Source organism: Panthera pardus, unplaced genomic scaffold, assembly GCF_024362965.1.
Source record: "Panthera pardus isolate Hobbes unplaced genomic scaffold, ASM2436296v1 HiC_scaffold_13, whole genome shotgun sequence".
NCBI classification, from domain to species: Eukaryota; Metazoa; Chordata; class Mammalia; order Carnivora; family Felidae; genus Panthera; species Panthera pardus.
In genome coordinates this window covers 141,374,289-141,393,558 of record NW_026526688.1, presented here as the reverse complement: position 1 = coordinate 141,393,558, position 19,270 = coordinate 141,374,289, and the positions used below count along the sequence as shown (strand labels likewise).

Sequence of the window (19,270 nt, the reverse complement as noted above, 5' to 3'; positions counted from 1 at the left end):
CTTGAACCATGTGTCCCACCTGTGGGTTGTTTGCAGCTGGCCCTTTTGTTGCGGTGGGTCCCCTAATTCTCTTTTCAGTCCCTTTCATCTCTTCATTGTTCTCTAAGGCACAGCTCTGTAAACCACACAGAGGCCTTTCAACTTCTCTTGCTTTTTGTTTGATGCAGCCAATTGACTAGTACTGTCAGCTAATTGGAGTGGAAATGTAAAATGAAAGCTGTATTATTCAGCTGCCAAGTCTCCTCAGTTGGCAGGGAGTGGGTGATGCTGGTAATTGTACCAGAAGTGTAATTGCTCTGGGTTCTGCCTCTGGATTTCACAGTGAACCCTGGGAGGGTCTTCCTTGGAGACACCTGATCCCTGCTTCTCTTCAGTGGCTTCCTGGCAAACAGTGAGGTTTGAGGCAAATCTAATCAAGCATTCTTATGTTGTTAGAGAATACAACCACTGTGTATTTTGCTGACTGCAGGAGTGGATTGCTTGGTCTAAGTACTTAGTCAATATGTCATTCCCATCAGAACTGGCAGTTAATTTTCTCTTGGTTTGGGATGGGGGTGGAATCCATGTTCCCAGAGGTGAAGATGCTAACCCCATATGCCAGTCGTGGCCTGTGCCAGAGTGTTCTTGGGAACAGTAGCTGATGCAGAACAGAAGCCCATTTGTAAACTGGTTATGAATGAGGAAAGGTTTACATGTCTGGAAAGAGTTGAATAGCTTAATGGAAAAATAAGAAAAGTAAAATGTGGTTGATTAGTTTGGCATTAAAGTTAATCATATCAGTGGTTTTGGCCAAACCGAGCTTGCTTGCTTTTTTCTTTTCCTTTTTTTTTTTTTTTTCTTTTCCCATTTTAATTCCTGAATCGAGTGACAATGGCGAACAATATTTTAGGGTAGACTGTGTGGGCTGTAGCATGTGGGATCATATGGCATGGGTAACTTCTGCTCCTCCCCACTATTTAACCCTGAGCCCGTGGCATGCAATAGTAATTTTTCCACTTACCCTACTTGGACAGAGCTTCAGAATCCTCCTCAACACAGCATTTTAAGTGTTTTTTTTTTTTGTAGAGCTGGCATCTGTGAGAAAACCTGTCTACCATCTCTGACTTAGAACTTTGGAAGACTTTCCACTACTCACCCAGGACATGGAAATAGCAGCAGCTATGTAATGCACTCTTCTCGTTTGCCAAGATTAAGAAGGTTGATTTGAGCAGTGTTGTCTGGTACAGTTTTGTTACCATATCATTATTACTTTATTATGCCATGTGGCGTTATAGAAAGCTTCCTCAAACGTTTCTAGAGGAGAAGCTGTTTTTGTTTCCTTCGAAGTTTAAGATCTTGAGTAAGATATTGAGAGTAAGGTTGCTGAGGCAGAGCTGGTTACCCTTGTTGGTCCCAGATTCCTTCCTGTGCAGAAATCCTTGCCAGCTGCACTGTGGTGGGGTGGAGGTGGTGACAGCAGCCAAAGTCAATTAGGTCAGGTGATCAGTTATACAGAAACCTGTTGAGAGCTGTCCTCTCCAGAATTATCATCTTTTAGTTGAAAGAGCATAGTTCTTGATACTAAGCAGCACTGCCTTCAAATTCTGGCTTTCCCAGTTATATGATAAGTCACCAATTTTTTTTTTTTTTTAAGCTTTGGTTTCTTTCTTTTTTTTTTTTTTGAAAACAGAAGCAATAATTAAGTAATTCACAAGGTTTTTGCAAGGATTAAATGTCACATGTAAATACATATTTGTATGTGATATGAATATTATAGGTGTACATATGCATGTATATACACCTGTAATATACACATATATGTATATATAAGACACATACATATGTAATGTATGTATATAATAGTTGTTTAGTAAAAAGTAGCCATGAGTATTGCATGGACATATAACTTGTGTAAAGACATTTTAAAATGGACATTATAAAATGGGTTTGTAAAGTTGAGTGTTTGATTAAAAAAATGCATTATCTATATGGTATCTTATTTTGAAAAGTAAGCTTTGTAACTTGCACATCAGGAGTGGTTGTATATTGATGAACATGGTCATGAAATGCACACATGAGAAAAAAAATCAAGCAGATGATGAACTGCTTTATGACCTCTGTACAAAGATGTACAGTGATGATCCCTCTGACAAACAGAGGTCATACAGAGATTTATTTGGAGTACAGGAAGGGTCTAAGGATAGAGAACTGGAAGCCTCTGCTCTACCCTATAAGTGTTGGGCACTGTGCTGAGGAATCTAAAATGTGTTATGTAATTTAGCCTCCTAATATTCCTCTTGAGTAGGTTTTATTATCTTTATATTTTTTTTATATAAAAGGAAACTGAAGCTTAGTCAGGAAATTATCTTGTTTAAGGTTCTGTAACTATTAAGTCAAGGAGCTAGATTCTACCCCCCAGATGTATGACTCCAGAATTCATTTCTAGATTATGGACACTGAGCTCTAGCCTCTGAATTTATGGAGGAAGAATCTTGTCTAGTGTGCCCAGCTTGCTGAAGGCAGGTTCTAACTCCCAGTCCAGTGCTCTTTTTCCATACTAGGTTCTCTCTTCAATTATTCTTTTCCTTTGTTCCCTAATTATTTTCAAAATCTTGCTTCTTCAACTGTATTTCAAGTTCAAGTGCATATGTAAGGAACAGGGTTGTATTCTTCGGTATCCAGTTTATATTTTTTTGTAATTCCCAGTTGCTTAGCACAGTGACAGATCCTCAAATTCTTGGTGACTTGAATGGTTGAAGAATTTAGTCTCTGAAATTCCATCTTGGATGGGGCAGAGGTATAAATGTATACAAATATGTATATACTTATATACATATACAAATTATGTGTACAAATATGTATATATTTATATACATATACAAATTGGGTTTTTTATCTTTGAGATGTTCAATTGGTACTTTGCAAGAATGGCTCTCAATGTTATTGGATCCATTTCACTGTTTTTATCCAGTCTGACAATCTTTTAATTTTCATTTTCATAATTATTGATATTTGAAGGTTTATATTTACTATCTTACTATTTGTTTTCTGTTTGTTCTCCTGTTTTGTGTTTCTTTTTTCTCTTTTCTTCTTTTGGATCAATACAAAATTCATTTCCCCATCTGTTAGCTTCTTTAGTTATACATGCTTTTACTATTTCTTTTAGTGGTAATCCTAGAGATTACATGTATTAATTATTTAGCTCTTCCCAACTAGTACTAGGACCTTGAAACACTTTAAACTTATTTACTTTTCTGCAGTCTTAGATGTTATTGTTATCCATTTTACATTAGCTGCATTTTAAATTCCACAAAATATTATTTTTGTTTTACACAGTTATTTTTTATATTTACCCACACATTTGCCCTTTCCATTACTCTCAGTTTCTTCCTACATTACTGTGTTTCCATCTATAATAATGTTCTGTTTTCCTGAAGAACTTCCTTTACTTTTTTATGTTTGGGTCTGCAGGTGACAAATTCTCATAAGTTTTATTAATTTAAAATGTTTTTATTTCACTTTTATTTTTTGAAGGCTATTTTTGCTGGGTATAGAATCCTAAATTGATTATTGTTTTTACTTATCACTTCAAAGATTTTTTTCCTGACTTCCATCATTTTTTTTGTGGAGAAGTTGGCTATCAGGTTTAGTGTTCATCTTTGAAGATAATTCTCCACCTCTCTATAGACTTTAAGATTTTTCTCTATGGAAACAACTTAAGTGACAGTCAGTGGATGAATGGATAAAAAAAATGTGAAACACACACACACACACACACAGGAATATTATTCAGCCTTAAAAACAGGGAAATCCTATCATTTGTGACAACACAGATGAACTTGGAGGGCATCATGCTAAGTGAAATAAGCCAGACTGAGAAAGACAAATACAATATGATATCACTTATAGATGGAATCTCAAAAAAAAAAAAAAAAAAAAAAAAAAAGTCAAGAGCCACTTGGCTGGCTCAATCAGAAGAACATGTAACTCGATCTTGGAATTGTGAGTTCAAGTCTCATGCTGGGTGTGGAGATTACTTAAATAAATAAAACTTTGAAAAACGATGAAAATAAAAAGTAAAAAAAAAAATAGACTCATATAACAGAAAATAGAAATTGGTTGCTAAGGGCTGGGGAAGTGGGGAGGAATAGAGAGGAAAAACAGATTTTATTCTTTACTGTTAGTTTTCAGTAGTCTTACTCCAATGTGCTTAAGGTATTATTTTCTTTGTATTTATTCTGCTTGATAGTCTTATCACTTCTTGAATCTTAATGTTTTTCTTTGTTTTGGAAATTTTTTGGCTGTTATTTTTTCAAAAATTTATTTTTGCCCATTTCTGTCATCTCTTCCTCACATGCCTATATATTAAACCTTACAGTATGTTCCATGTGTCTCCCATGCTCTTTTCTAATACTTTTTGTTTTTTGTCCCTCAGTTTGGATATTTTCTAATGAGCTATCTCCTCACTTAACTAATATTCTTTTAAGTTATGTTCAGCACGCAGTTAAAAAAATTAATCTCATTTGTTTGTATTTTGCTGTTCTTGAATTTCCAATTAATTATGGTTGGGGATACTAGTTATCTGATAAAACATTCATAGTTTCTAAAAAATTTCCAATACAATTTTTTTTTGTCTTCTGTTATTTTCATAAAGTTCTAAACAAAATAAAGTACAGTCTTCCCTTGAGTTACATGATAGTTAAGTTTTTGGATAATTCAGTACATATTATTACCACTCAATAACTTTTTTTGTGTTTATATGTGAAACAGAGTTAGGATAATAACCAGGTAATTATAAACAGATTTTTCACTGACATGAATGTTTGGAAGGACGTTCAAATGTCATCTGGAAATGGGACAGTTTTTCTTTGTGCAAGAGTGTCTTGCATGACATGAAATCTAGAATTTATGATCCGTATCCATTAAATGCCAGTAGCACCCCAACCTTCAGTCTTCAAAACAAATTTTCAAATGCCTCTTAGGGCAGCGTAGCCCCTGTTTAAGGGCTTGCTTTACATTAAATAGTGAGGTTGCTGGTAATGAAGTCTTTGAGTCAGGGCCTTGTTCAGGCCTGAAAACAGGCATATTAGGATGTGGCTTTTCCTGGTTGAATGTGAGTGTCAGTACAGCTCCCAGCCATTTATTGGATGGCCAATTTAACTAGGTCAACTGCTAAGAGCCTGGCTACAGGAAAAAAGAGGGGTTGAGGATATGCAGGAGAACTTCAAATGGTACGTGCAGTGTTGGCATGCTGGAACATGGCAGTATCAGGCAGGTGAGCCTGGCATTCAGTCAGAAATAGAGGGGCTATTTCAGAGTAAAGGTCTTGACTGAGACCTAAGTCTAGAAGGCAGGATTTCAGATAGTGCATATTGAAAATGGCCATTGCAGGAGCAAGACTTTTATTGGGCAGCATGGGGAGTGAAGTGCTATTGTCTATATATTTGGCTTTTCAGCAATTACATCACAAAATGGCTAGTGATTATCCAAATTTGAGAATGTCCATCCATCCATCCATCCATCCATCCATCCATTAACTCAGTCAAAAACGTTGTAAGTGCCTATTATGTTTTAGGCACTATGGGAACACAAAGCTATCTATATATAAAGAAATTGTCTCTACTCTTGGGAAGGGAGGGAACAACAAATTATAAAACAAATGATAATGATCTAGTGGGAGAGGAAGACAAAATAAATAATATTAATACGAGATATAATGGAATAGCAGTAATTTAATTTCATGTGCAAATATTTTGAATGCATATTTTTTTCCTTCATTTTCCTTAGGAGTGTGAAATGAAATGTGTAAGAGCTGAATTGTTAGAGGGAAAAATGTGATTATAAGCTTAAGCTATACCAGGGTCTCCCTAGTATCTGACTTACTTAAAGTGGAAATATGAGGCAGACTTTTTATTCATTATAGAACTTTTTCTGCAGGTAACATCTCTAGAAATTTATGAGGGTTATTTTGTCATTGGATGTTCTTGGGCTGTCCTTTCACTGTAACAGAATTGTGTTAGAATAAATAGAAAGCTGTGCATAAAAAATAGAAGAGTTACAGAGCTAAGACTGTGTTTCCATTGCTTCAGAATTTGGAATATGAAGCACATTTACTGGGCATTTAATTTTATTCTACATTTTGAAGAGATTCTTTTTTTTTTTTTTTTTTTTTTTTTTGGTATACTCTTCTAGGAGTGTAGTTTCCACAGCACTCTCTAGTGGAATATTTTGTAAACATTTAAGCTATGGGAAAGTTAACTCCTCCTTATCTTGGAAACTGGAGATTCCAGGAGGATTTTCTAAAGCTCTAAATGTTACAACTACTCTCTGTAGCAGAAAATACCATCATCAACTGGTTAAGGTTGTGACAGGTGACCAAACTCATATCTAACATTTAGTAAGTGCTTCCTATGTATCAGCCACTGTGCTAACATGTATATTAATTAGGGGCACTGTGCTAACATGTATATTAATTTAGGGGCTCAGTCAATTAAGTGTCTGACTCTTGATTTCGGCTCAGGTCATTATCTCATGGTTCATGGGATCAATCCCCATGTCAGGCTCTGAGCTGACAACACAAAGTCTGCTCTGGGATTCTCTCTTTTCTTCTCTCTCTGCCCCCCCCCCCCAAATAAATAAATAAACTTTAAAAAAAGTATATTAATTTATTTCATCTTTACTCTCACTCTTTAGTTCTGTCTTATCTGTATTATATGTTAGGAAATGGACACTCAGAAAAGCTAAGAGATTTGTCCCAAGATCCCACAGCTAGGGAGCAATTGAGTTGTTATTTGAACCCACATTTACCCACTCTACTATCCTGATATTGCTGCTTGAGTTAATGTGGTGTATGACCTTGTGTTCACAGACCAAGGCTGTGGGTACAGAAGTGGGTATGGTTGGAAAAATAAAAGCTTCAGAATCTAATAGACACTGGTTCAAATATAGGTACCATCACTTATAAGCTTTGGTAATATTACCTAACTCCTATGAACCTTGGTTTCCTCATCTGTAAAGTGGGGATGATGATATCTATCTCACAATATTTCAGGGAGAAATATAAAAGATCTGAATGTGTCTCAGGGGTCTGGAATCCAGAAAGTGCCATTTTTCTCCTTCTTCTTTTCTGGGCAAAACAGACCTGGGAGGAATAAGTCTTGCATTGTGAAAGTAGGGGAAGTTTTGGGAACATGGAGCAGGGAAATATTACCTTAGTCAAGGAGGCAGGGAGGTCCTCCCTGAGGAAGTAATATTTCAACTGAGACCTGGAGGACATGATGATGGAAGTTAGATTAAAAGGGGGTAGGAATATGCTTTGCAGGCATGGGGAATATTTTAGGCAGATAAGTCACTTAACCCCACAGTCCTTTCCTCTGAAGATTTGCAGCACTGCCCTCTTGTGCCTCATTTTGGCTTGTAGAGTGAGAGATGGAAGTAAGCGTGATTTGAACTGGTAAGACTGCTATACAATAGAAGGCATTCTATTGTTATTGATATTATATGACAATAGTAGAGCATGGAAGAAAAGGGTGGGTTTGAATCCAGATCTATTCATGACTTATGTGCTGTGGACAATTCCTTCAGTCTTTTGACACCCTATTCCCTCCTCTATAAAATATAAGGTAGTGATACTTTGTTCACAAGTTGCTGGGAGGACCAATAGGCTAGCGTGTGTATGGGGGACTCACGGAAATACTGGCACATGGCAGGAACTTGTTCCCTTTCCTTCCCCTGCCCCTGCCTGTGCTACCACACTACCCTAAGGAAACATATGTACAGGAACTTGATGTTAACTTGGCATGCTGTTCAGCGACTCTTGTCAGCCAGTTGAACAAAGACATTTTCAGTTATGTGTAGCAGCTGTCTTTTCATCTGTGATTCATGCTGTTGTTTCTGTATCCAAACTGATTTTCTTATAGCTGGTGCCTTTGAGTTTATCATTTTAAGACAGCTGGAGGAAGACATCAGGTACAAGCTAGTCTCTCCAGGATGCAGTAATGGGAAACTACTTAGGTCCTTGGTGTGGAAAACAACAAACTCCATAAGGGGGCCTTATATGAAGCAAGCTTTTGAAATAGGTCTCAGACAGGAAGTGGTCTGCCATTTTCTCTCTCATTTGGCATTTGCTCCTCCTGAAAGAAGAGAATTTAATGTAAAGATAAGGACTCCTATCTTTCCTTAACAATATGTGTCTTCTGCTCCTTTTTATTTGAGGCTGGATAAGGAGCTTTACATGAACTTTAAAATGAGACTGACTGAAAAAGGTATTGTTTATCTAAGCTGTCTGAGGAAGGGCACTTGGGGAGAAGAATTGAACTCTAAAATAACCTTATGAAAGTTATTGATTCATTTCTTTATGGTTCCTTGACAAACAAGAACATTATTTCCGTGCCTGAACTGGAGCTGGGTCAACGAAACTTTTTTTATGGATTATCTTTTCTGAAAACTAGACTTGTCAGAAAATAAACCTACAGAAATGAAGATATGAGACCCAGTTGAATATTGTGGCCTTCTCTTGAGTTGAAGGACAAGTAGGAAACACAATTAATTTTTAAAAATCTTACTGAGTGCAAGAAGGTTTGGGAATAACTCAAGAAGTTTAGATAAATGGCTCCCTGTTAAATATGTGATAGGTAGTTTGATTTAACTCCACCTCCCACATGCCAGTTCAATGCCCAGATCCTATTTACCTATGGTTGGCAGAAAAAGGAATACAACATATTTGTTGTTGTTCTTCTTCTACCTTATATTTTAAAGGTGATTTTAAAAGATCATGTAAGTTTCATCTACTATGTGCAGATACTGTTCTAGACATTAGGGACACAGAAGTGAACAAAACAAACAAAATTCCTGATCTTTTAGGGTTATGTTCTAGTGGGAAAAGGAAAGACCATTAGTAAACAACTGTATAATATGATGTTAAGTGGTGACTACGAGGAAGAAAACCAAGTAAAGGAATAGATAGGTGCAAAATACTATCTGAGGAGGTGGTATTTGAGCAGCCACTTGAATGAAATGAAAGAATAAGTCATGGTGATGTTTGGGGGGAAAGAGCACCCCAAACAGAGAGAGTGGCACATTCTAAGGCCCTGAGCTGGGAACATACTTGGTAGTTTCAGGAATAGCAAAGAAAACCAGTATACCTAGAGCCAGGTAAAAAAGGTTTCAGAGAGAGGGTAGAAAATGAAATCAGGGAGAGAAATAAGTTACCACTTGAACTTTTTAAGGAGGAGAAAAGCATGATCTGGTGCCATCAAGTTATGACAATCCTATCCTGAACCATCTTCATTCGAGATCCCCACTTTGGAGCCTGGTTTGCTCCAAGTTACAAGCTACCTTGTTCCCCAGAAGGTGCTTGGAGAGACTGTTAGCACCCACTTCCTCCAATGTGATTCCAACAGCTTTCATTTGTCAGTCCCAAACTTGTACCCTCACCATGCAATCTCCAGCTAGGTCTTCCCATTTGACTCAAGGAAGCTTTGGGTCTCCCAAGGGCTAAACATAAGGACAGAAGAATCAGTAATTCTTGATGCCAAGAAGATTTATCAAAATAGGAAAAGAAACTCATAAAAGCGAGAGTGTTGGATCATCTTCCAGAATATGAGTGTATAGGGACCTGATGCCCAAGCCGCCTATAGCTATCCTACCACCCAGAGAAGCCAGGGGTCCTGGTCCATGTTTCCCCACCTGAGAGTTTCTCATCAGCTCTGTATCCCAGCATTGAGTCACCTAAAGATGGCTTTGAGAAGTTGAGGTTTTTGTGAAACTATTTTATTTAAAGAAATATTTTATTGAATAAATGGGAAATATACATGCCTATTATACTGGTCAAGCTTTTCTAGAAAATTTTAATATGCTAAAAAAAATCACATAAATTATGTATTTTTGTTACTGAAAAAAATAGAAACTGTAGATAGGATAAAGGGGAAAAAACCCAAAAAGTCACCTACAGTCCATACTGGAGAATGACCATCCTTCACTTACTACCTTATATAATTCCATATTTTGTTTCCATGCACATAAGTATATTTTTATTATAAAAATGGCATTATATTCTACATATTATTTTGTAACTTGAAAGCACAGCTTTGGGTGAGCTTTATTTCTTTTTTCTCATTTTTGGTCTAAGAAACCAAGGGAATTTAAAATGAGATGAATTAATAATTAAAATAGGGTTATTATACTATTCAAATTGAAGAAAATTTATGTTGACAGTTGATATAACTGCTCTTACAGAATACTGTAAATTTCCCCCCAGAAATTTTAGTACTGATGAGGGATATATATTCACTGTATATTTTTAGCATGAATCAAATGTTCAATAAATACTTAACCAAGTGAAATAATTTATTTTTCTTGAATTACCTGGCTATCACTTTAAGATATTTGTAGATGGAGACACCGTATTATCTATAAGAGAATTTGATTCATATATTATTAAAATATTATAAACTTATTAGCAGATTATATTTCGATAGCTTTTTAGGTTTGTCATAATCTAATACCTTAATCTATATTCTAGGGAAAAACTATTTTAAGACTTCTTTTGCAGAGTGTGTTAGATTGCAAGAAAGGATTATAAAGCAACAGAATTGCAACAGTAACATGGAAAATCTGTAAAACTTACTTTACAATGTTATTTCTTTGGACTTTATAGCTTTATCCAAAGTTTTAGCTATTGAGGAACTCTCCTATCCCTACCTTCATAAAGCAATTTTATGGAACCGTAGAAATTGATTCGTAAAGTTTTAGACCTGAAAAATATATGGCTATCTATCCAGGCATTGGTTAAAGTGCTCATTTTATTTTAAATTAGCCATAAATTACTTACTCTATTAGGACATCAATATAAGGAAGTTTTTGATAAGTCCGATGGCCAGATGAAGAAAAATTTTTTCAAACATGGTTTGATTCCAGTGAAGTAATAGCCATCAACATTATGGGGATTTTGTAGTGCTGTCACTTAAACATTGTTTTGTCAAGATCTTGCATTCTAACTGGGATATCTCAATTTTCAGGGAGAGATGCTTTCTTGAGGGTTAGCAAGTACTCAGGATTGTTCATTAACTAATTCATCCAGCACTCGGGAACCATGCTTGGTGAAGGGGATATATAGAGGAAAAAAATGAGATCTCCTTCTTTAAAGAGTGATAGTCTGATAGGAAGACAGATTCATAAACACATTCAGGAAGGCCTCTTGGGCCCAGATAAATTTAACTTTGAATTAACATAAGGAAAAAAATTATGCTTCTATGAGTGAAAGTAAAATATTCCATGTTTTTAGAGGATCCTATTTAAAGTTCAGTAAGCCAAGTGCAGTGACTGAGAGCTGCTAACAAGTATAATGGACTGTTTCGGAGTCTGGGGCCTCTGAGACAACAATTGACATGCAGAGAAGAAGTTGACCCCTGGCGTAAGAATGCCAGGCCTAGAGAGAGTGAAGGTGACTGTGCCTTAGAGCCGTACTGAGCTGAAGGGAGTCCATGGAGGTGGTAATGCCATCCCATATCTGCATGAAAGGAAGACATGGATTCTTGGTTATGTCAGCTCAGCGACACAGGGACTTTTCCAATTTCCTAAGTAGTCTTGAAAATCAATGTGTGGATTCATTCTTCCCTTCTCCTGCAATGTCCTGAATCCTTTCAGTCCTAGGGTCCTAATTAAATAATAATTTCAGTCTGCTTTACCTGTGTGGCCTGATGTGGGAAGATGGGGAAGTCAGGTACTTATGGGACTGTTTTCACTCTGAGAAAAGAAAATGTTTAGGAGATGTTTGCTAAATGATCATGACATCTTAGAAAGCTTTTGGATTAAAAATATATTACATTTAATAGGCCCTCAGTAAATTCTAGGCACTGTTCGGATCTCTTTAAATACATCATCCCATTTGATCCTTTCAACAACCCTATGAGTTAAGTACTTTATCATTACTACTTTACAGATAAGAAATTCTAGGCACAGACACCTTAACTTGATAACAGACTCACTGTTCTTTTTGGTTTTTTAATGTTTATTTATTTATTTTGAGAGAGAGAGATTGAAAGAGAGAGAGAGAGAGAGAGAGAGAGAGAACCCCAAGCAAGCTCCATGCCATCAGCACAGAACCTGATATGGGGCTCAAATTCACAAACTTTGAGATCTTGACCTGAGCCAAAATCAAGAGTCAGCGGGTGAACCAACTGAGCCACCCAGGCGCCCCCATGACAGACTCACTGTTGTGAATGGTGACACCAGGGTTCAAATCCAGGCAGCTTGGCTCCTGACCCTGAGTATTTAGATCTCTTAGAGTTTTGTGGATTTGAGCAAATTACTCAATCTCTCATGTCTCGTTTCCTCATTCGTAAAGTGGGAATAGTCCTAATAATAGTGCCAGCACTACAGAGTTGTCACACATGTCAGTGCTTTTCAGAGAAGTGTGCACTTACTTCCCTCTCTGCTGGGCCCAGCCCTCTAGAATGATGGCAGAGGTCAGGAAAGCAAACTAGGCCACCCACCTCCAGTACTACAAATGCCTCCTCTATCAGTGTTTCTTGCTCCCAAAGTCATGCATAAGTCAGCATAAGATAATAGTCAATAAATGGTGGCCATTGGCTTTGTGAAGTTGTCGTTTTTATCCTATACCTTGAAACTGATATTGCATTCTCGAAATCAGCAAGGGACATATATTACATCGTTTACATTACAGGGAATGAAACCTGTTTTTCCTTGCCTACTTGTCATTGCTCTTTCGCTTAAGAGGAGACTGTAGTTGGCACAGTATTGTCAATTTCAGAGGCATGTGCTATAACAATAAAAGAAAAAAACAAAGAAAGAAATTCAGAGGTATTCCAAATCAGGTTCTAGTACTCATTTGCTTTGGCTCAGAGTTTTTGTGAATTAGCCACTGGGAATGTTACCTTACCTCGGATATATTTTGTGTTTCTTAAATGACTTTGGGTTTGAAGCACATTTTCTAAGACCATTTCTCGGTGTGAAAGAATGACCTCATTTGTGCTTGGAAATGTTGTGCACCTCCATGTAAATCTGTGCTAGCACTGGTATGGCAGACATGGTCTTCCAGAGAAACAGAGCCAAAAGGAGACATATGTGTATCTTTAAATATATATATATATATATATATATATATATATATATATATATATATAGGTTTGGTTTTTTTTTTCCCATGGAATTGGCTCATGCAGTTGTGAGGACTGACAAGTCCAAAATCTGTAGGGCAGGCCAGAAGGCTGGAAATTAAGGCAAGATTTGAAGTTGCAGTCACGAGTCTGAAATTTTGAAATTTGTAGGGCAGACTGGTAGCCTGGAAACTCGGGCAGAATTCCATGTTTTACTGTTGAGGTTGAATTCCTTCCTCTCCAAGAAACGTCAATTTTTGCTCTAAAGACCTTCAACTGATTGGATGAGGCTTATCATGTTATTGAAGGTAATCTCCTTTACTTAATCAACTGAGTGTAAATGTTAATTACATCTACAGAATATCTTAGCAACATGTAGGCGGTATCTGACCAAAGAACAAGACACTACAGCCTAACCAAGTTGACATGTAACATTAACTATCCCACTTGGTCTCCGCTTTTTTGTGGGGAAGTCCCAGCTCATCCCGGTTCAAGTCAAAGGCCCTCATGTTCATAATCCATAATAATTTGTGAGAATCTTATGGATTGTGCTCATATGCATGCTTCTTTTGTACCCCAGTATGTTTAGTGTACATCTGGGCATACAATAGTTACTCAATATGTTGGTTGATCTGCTTCAAAAATATTGAACTACTTACCCAAGTCCTTGTGCTGTGAGCATTAGAATATGCAGTATGCAAGAGACAGAAAGTGAAGTCTAAGGTGCTGATGTTATCTACTGGCAAATCCTGCTTTTAGGATGCTGGTTACTCCCAGTCCAAGTGTCATTTTCCTTTAAACATGCTCCGATGGTTTCTGTTAGTTAACAACAAAGAGAAACTTCAAGTCAGGGAGCAGCGTGTCCTCCTGAGGTTTCAGGCCAATCGATGTTTTTCACTCTGGGTATCGACAGCTCTCTGCCGCATGCCCTTGTTTTTGGCTACGTGGGCTGACTGTGGTGAAATGGATTATACTGCTTTTATTGCCTCTCAGGGTTTAATCAGTGCCCAGCAAGCACTGTGTGTGCCTGTGACTTTCTGTTGCTTTTTAATTGTTTAGGCTGTGGGGCTGTTGATGGTGCTGCTTCGCTGTGCTCATACCTTGACTGATCAGTTTTTAACTGAAAGCTTATGCTTCCTTGCAGGATGCCACAACTTGGAAGCCTGATTCATGCCAGAACTGCCGTTGCCATGGCAACATCGTTATCTGCAAACCTGCTGTTTGCAGAAACCCTCAGTGTGCCTTTGAAAAGGTATGTCATCCTAATTGTATCCTCAATGAACAGGTAAAGTCAGAGAAGATTAGGGTTTCTGCATCTTTTCAGTTGTTTGTTTCTGACATCTATCCCAATCTCTAACTGGAAGCCTTACGAAATTCAGAAGAGAATTTTAACATCACATCTAAGAATATCTTAATTTCTGTTTATTGAGAATTTACTCTGGACCAGGCACTCAGTGAAAGGTTTACAAACGTTATCCCATTTAATATCATGTGGGGCAAGTATCTTTATCCCCACTTTACAGATGAGGATATGAAGCCTGGAGATTTTAAGCAACCTAACCATGATTATGCAGTTAATCATCTGCTGCCCAGAGAGTTCCCTGGGGCTGACCAGTGCCAAAGCTGTTGATAATCACCACAACATTTACAAGCCATTGAATGGACTGAAAGTCATCATTGACTTCTTGAAGATGATTTTCCAAAAATACTATTTGTTCTCCCACTGACATTATTGTGCTGCCATTGAGCTCACTAAGACCTTTGACTTGAGAAATCTCCTGGTTGACCAAGTATATGAGAGATATTTCCTCCTTTCCCCTTTGTTAAAAATTTTCAGTTTTTTTCTGACACATCTATCCTGTTAGAATATTTTTTCCAGGTGCTGACTCTTTTCTTTTTAAAGTGAATCTATTAAAAAAAAGCTTAAGCTTCAAATTTGAACATTTGAAACTTTGTGGAGAAGACTAAATTTTTTTCTTTAAAAAGCATTCTGTCAATTTCACAGGTACAGTTTATTTTTCTCTTTCTCTCCCCCCCCCCCATAATAATGAATCTTGAGACTTTATGCCATCTAGCGCTAATATGTTTCTGTTTGTTTCTAACGTTGGAGGGAAGGTTCTTTCTACCTTTCAGTGTAGCCCTCAATTTCTTCATGGGTTTATTTCTGAGAAGCTGGGTGTACATCCAGTGTTGGTAAATTTAATAATCTTTTGTTGTAAATATGGGGCTTTCTATTTTATGGAGCCAATACTCCTAAAAGATCTCTACTTTGCTGCTTAGCATGTTATGTCAGAATCTGAGCTGGTCATATAAAGGCCATGAAGATACACCCTCTTCTGCTGCCCGTGAACAGCTGTGGTATCCTGTAAGAAGCCTGGAATGAAATGTTGGAAGATATTGATCATATTGCTGAAAATTAAATGTGTTCTGTACCAGGGCTCAGCAGATGAAATCTGGCCTGCCATTTGTTTTTGTATGACCTACAACAAAAGAACACTTTTTACATTTTTAAAAGGTTGGAAAAAGATAAACAACAATATTTCATGGTATAAAAATTATATGGACTTAAATTTTAATGTCCATAAACAAAATTTTGTTGAAACACAGGCATACTCATTTGTTTATGTGTTATCTGTGGCTGCTTTTATAGCACAAGGACAAAGTTGTGTAGTTGTGACATAGACCAAATGTGGCCCTCAAAGGCTAAAATATTTATTATCTGGCCCTTTACAGAAAATAAGTTTCTGACTTCTGTTCTATACCAAACATGATGTTGTCCCTTCCCAATTTGCTTTTCTAATTTTTCTCATCTCAGTAAATGTCAACTCCTTTCTCCCAGTTGCTCAGGCCAGAACACTTAGCATCATCCTTGACCTCCCCACCACCTCCTACATCTCACATCCAGTGCATTAGCAACTCCCCAGCTTTCTTCATAAAACCGTAGATCCCAAATGTAATTTCCCTGCTCTTAGCTCTGGTTCTACATATTATCATTTTTTTTGTCTGTATTCTCACTCTAGCCTCTTGTTTCACTGTTTCTGGATCTGCTTCTTCACTGTAATCTTGATTTAGCAACCAGCGTTATCCTATTAAAAATTAAGCTATATCATGTTGGTTCTCTCCTTAAACTCCTCCAATGGCTTCCAATGGCTTCTTTTCTCACTTAGAGTAACTGCTCACAGTGTCCTGTAAAGTACTACTGTACCGCTTTAATTAATCTACTGTTTTCTTCCTTGCTTACCCTGCTTCAGGCACCAAGCCTGCTTGGTGTTCCTGGATATGTCAGGCACACTTTCGACATTTGGGCCTTTGTACTGCTTTTCCTGATGAAATTGTTCATTCTCTGGAGATATATATATATGTCAATCACTTGATTCTTTACCTACTTTACCTCCTTTAAGTCTTGCACTAATGTCACTCTATTTAAAATTGCAAATCTCGGGGCACCTGAGTGGCTCAGTTGGTTAAGCATCCAAATCTTGATCTTGGCTCATGTCATAATCTCTTGGTTTGTGAGTTTGGCCCCATGCTGGGCTCTGTGCTGACAGCATGGAGCCTGCTTGGAATTTTCTGTCCTTCTTTCCCTTCCCCACTCCCTCTCTCTTAAATTAATAAATAAATAAAACTTGAAAAAAATTGCAAATCTCTACCCCACCACACATTTCCTATTCCTCCTCCATGCTTTATTTTTCTTCTTGGCACAAATATCTGACATACTATATATTTTACTGATACTTCTTGTTTACTGTCTCTTTTATTCACTGTATATCCTCAGCACCTACAATAGCACCTGACACATGGTAGGCACTCAATAAATATTTTTTGACCGATTGGATGAATGAATGAGAGATCAGGCTAGAGAGTTGGTAAGTTCGAGGTTATGGAAAGCCTTGTACTATGCTGTACTATGGAGCTTGGGGTTCTATTTTTAAGATAATAGATTACTAATGAAGATTTCAGACATGTGGGTATAATTTCCAGCTTTTAAGAAAGATCTCTTTGGTTTTTCTAAGATAATGCATAGAAACGAGGAGATCAATTCAGAGGCCATGAGAATAATCTAGATGAAGGGATGAGCACCTGAATCAGGGCGCCAGTAGTGTAGGGCTCAAGAGGAAAGGGCAGGTTCAAGAACATTTAGGGGATAACTAGGCAGAACTAAATGAAGTTAGAAGAGTGAGGGAAAGGAAAAGGAGATATGACTCCCATATTTATGGTTTGATGATTTGTTAGCTGAGCCACTGACTGATATTGAAAATATGTGATAATGAGGACAAGCATTCTGTCTGGGAGGAAATGATGATTTCACTTTAGGGAACGTTGAGTTTGAAATGTCCATGGAGAAGCCAGGTGGGCATGTCAAAAAGGGAGCCCATATATGAGTCTAAAGCTTAGAGGAGAAGGCAAGGTTGGAAATATTGTGTGGGTATTATTAGCATATAGTCAGTAGTGTAAACCTTTAGATTTAATGAGCTCATATAAAGAGATTTTGTGAAGAAAGAGTATAAGATCAAGGATGCAATTTGGGGAGCACAGTCATTTACAAGGAGGTAAACATAAAAGAGGGATCTTAGGAAGATTAAAGAGACGTGGTCAAAGAGGTAAGAGGTAAGAAGTGGCCAGAGAAGGGAGCAGTATGATGATAGCCAGGAGAGTAGAGAGTTTCCAGAAGGAGTTTGTATCAACAGTGTTAATCACAGGCCACCTGGAAGATGGTGTCAGTAGAGTGGTGGGAGAGGAAGCTATATCACAGAAGTTTGAGTGAATAGAAAGTAGGGAAAGGAAGCCAAGTAAAGGCTGCTCTTGCAGGGAGCTTTGCTGAGACTAGAAGGAGAGAAATGGGGCATTAGGCAGACACCAGTCATTTGTGAAGCTTCTTTGAACCTCTCATCCCTAACCATTGAGCTTTCCTGTGTTGCTGCTTTTCTTATAGCTCTTAAGTAGACTGCAAATGCCTATTTACTTGTTTGCTTCCTCCTCCAGACTCTTAGCTTCTTGAGAGCAAAAACCATGTCTTCTTCATGATTGCAGCCCATCGAACAGCACAGTGTACGACGCTTCGTCAATACTTGCAGAATGACCAAACAAGAGAAGGGAGAGGGTTTTGTTTTTGTTTTCATTTTTGATATTAGCATGATACAGACATGATCATGCTAGGAGGAAAAAGGGTGGTGACCTAGAAGAGAGAGAGAAGCTGATGATATGAGAGATGGGGTAGGGAGGACAGACAGAATGAATGAATTAGAAGGAGTGGTTTTTAGGAAGCAGAGTGTGTGGGATCCAGAGGTTGGGGTAGGGAGGCCAACCTCATTCTCTAAAACTGGAAAGAAAGAGACATGGACAGATACAGATATAGTTAGATTTGTAAGTAAAAAAAGGGACAGGAAACTGAAGTAGTTCATATCTAATCTGACTTTGTGAAGATTTTGAGATTTGGTTGGGAGCAGAAAGAGAGTGGATGTTAGGAGCTGTCACTGAGGAGAGAAAGGGACTGACCAAGGTTGAGGTAAAGTATGTGTGCGTGATATTAAGGGCCCATGGAGCACGACACCAGGAACCTGTGCGGGTACCAAGCTGCATAATGGGATAATTTTCTCATCAATGTTTACTAGCCAGGTATAACGGAAGAAATGACAAATTGTGGAATAGATCCTGGGTTAGGCTTTTCCATATCAATGGAGAGAAAGAAAAAATATACAGTAAGGATTGGGCATTGAGGCTAACATGAATAGGAAAATGAGGCCATTTGGGAGCTGAATGACTTCGAGGGAAAAAAGTGTCGTTCTGCTGAAAGACGTGAGATGGTGGGAGTGAGGGTGAGAGAGAGATAAAGTCCAGAAGTTTCAGATTCAGAGAGTTGAAGGTTTCTGTTATAGAATAATTTGGAGTGTAGATAGGTCCCAAGGTCAACCATGACCATGGGGGGGACTCAAGTGAAGCGGAGAGGAGGATTGTTTGAATTGAAGTGGTTAAGAATGTACAAGGATAGAATGCCAGTTTCATGGACATTGAAGTTGTCGAGAATTATATCTAGACATAGTGTAGAAAAGAAACTGTGACCTCGGAGCCAAGTCTTTAGTGAGTGAGTATGAAAGAGTGATCAGAAAATTGGTGAATGATAGTAATAAAAAGAATGACATAATTGAAGACTGCGAAACTCTAAGGAGTTTCCT

At 37.7% G+C, this 19,270-nt stretch overlaps 1 protein-coding gene across 1 annotated transcript in view; it reads left to right on the top strand.

The window, feature by feature from the left end:
- FRAS1 (Fraser extracellular matrix complex subunit 1) overlaps nt 1-19,270 on the top strand; it is a 429,797-nt gene that overhangs the window by 145,306 nt on the left and 265,221 nt on the right. The window contains exon 3 of the mRNA XM_019466685.2: nt 14,242-14,349. Within this exon, the coding sequence (XP_019322230.2) occupies nt 14,242-14,349 (108 nt within the window). The remainder of the gene's footprint in view (nt 1-14,241; nt 14,350-19,270) is intronic.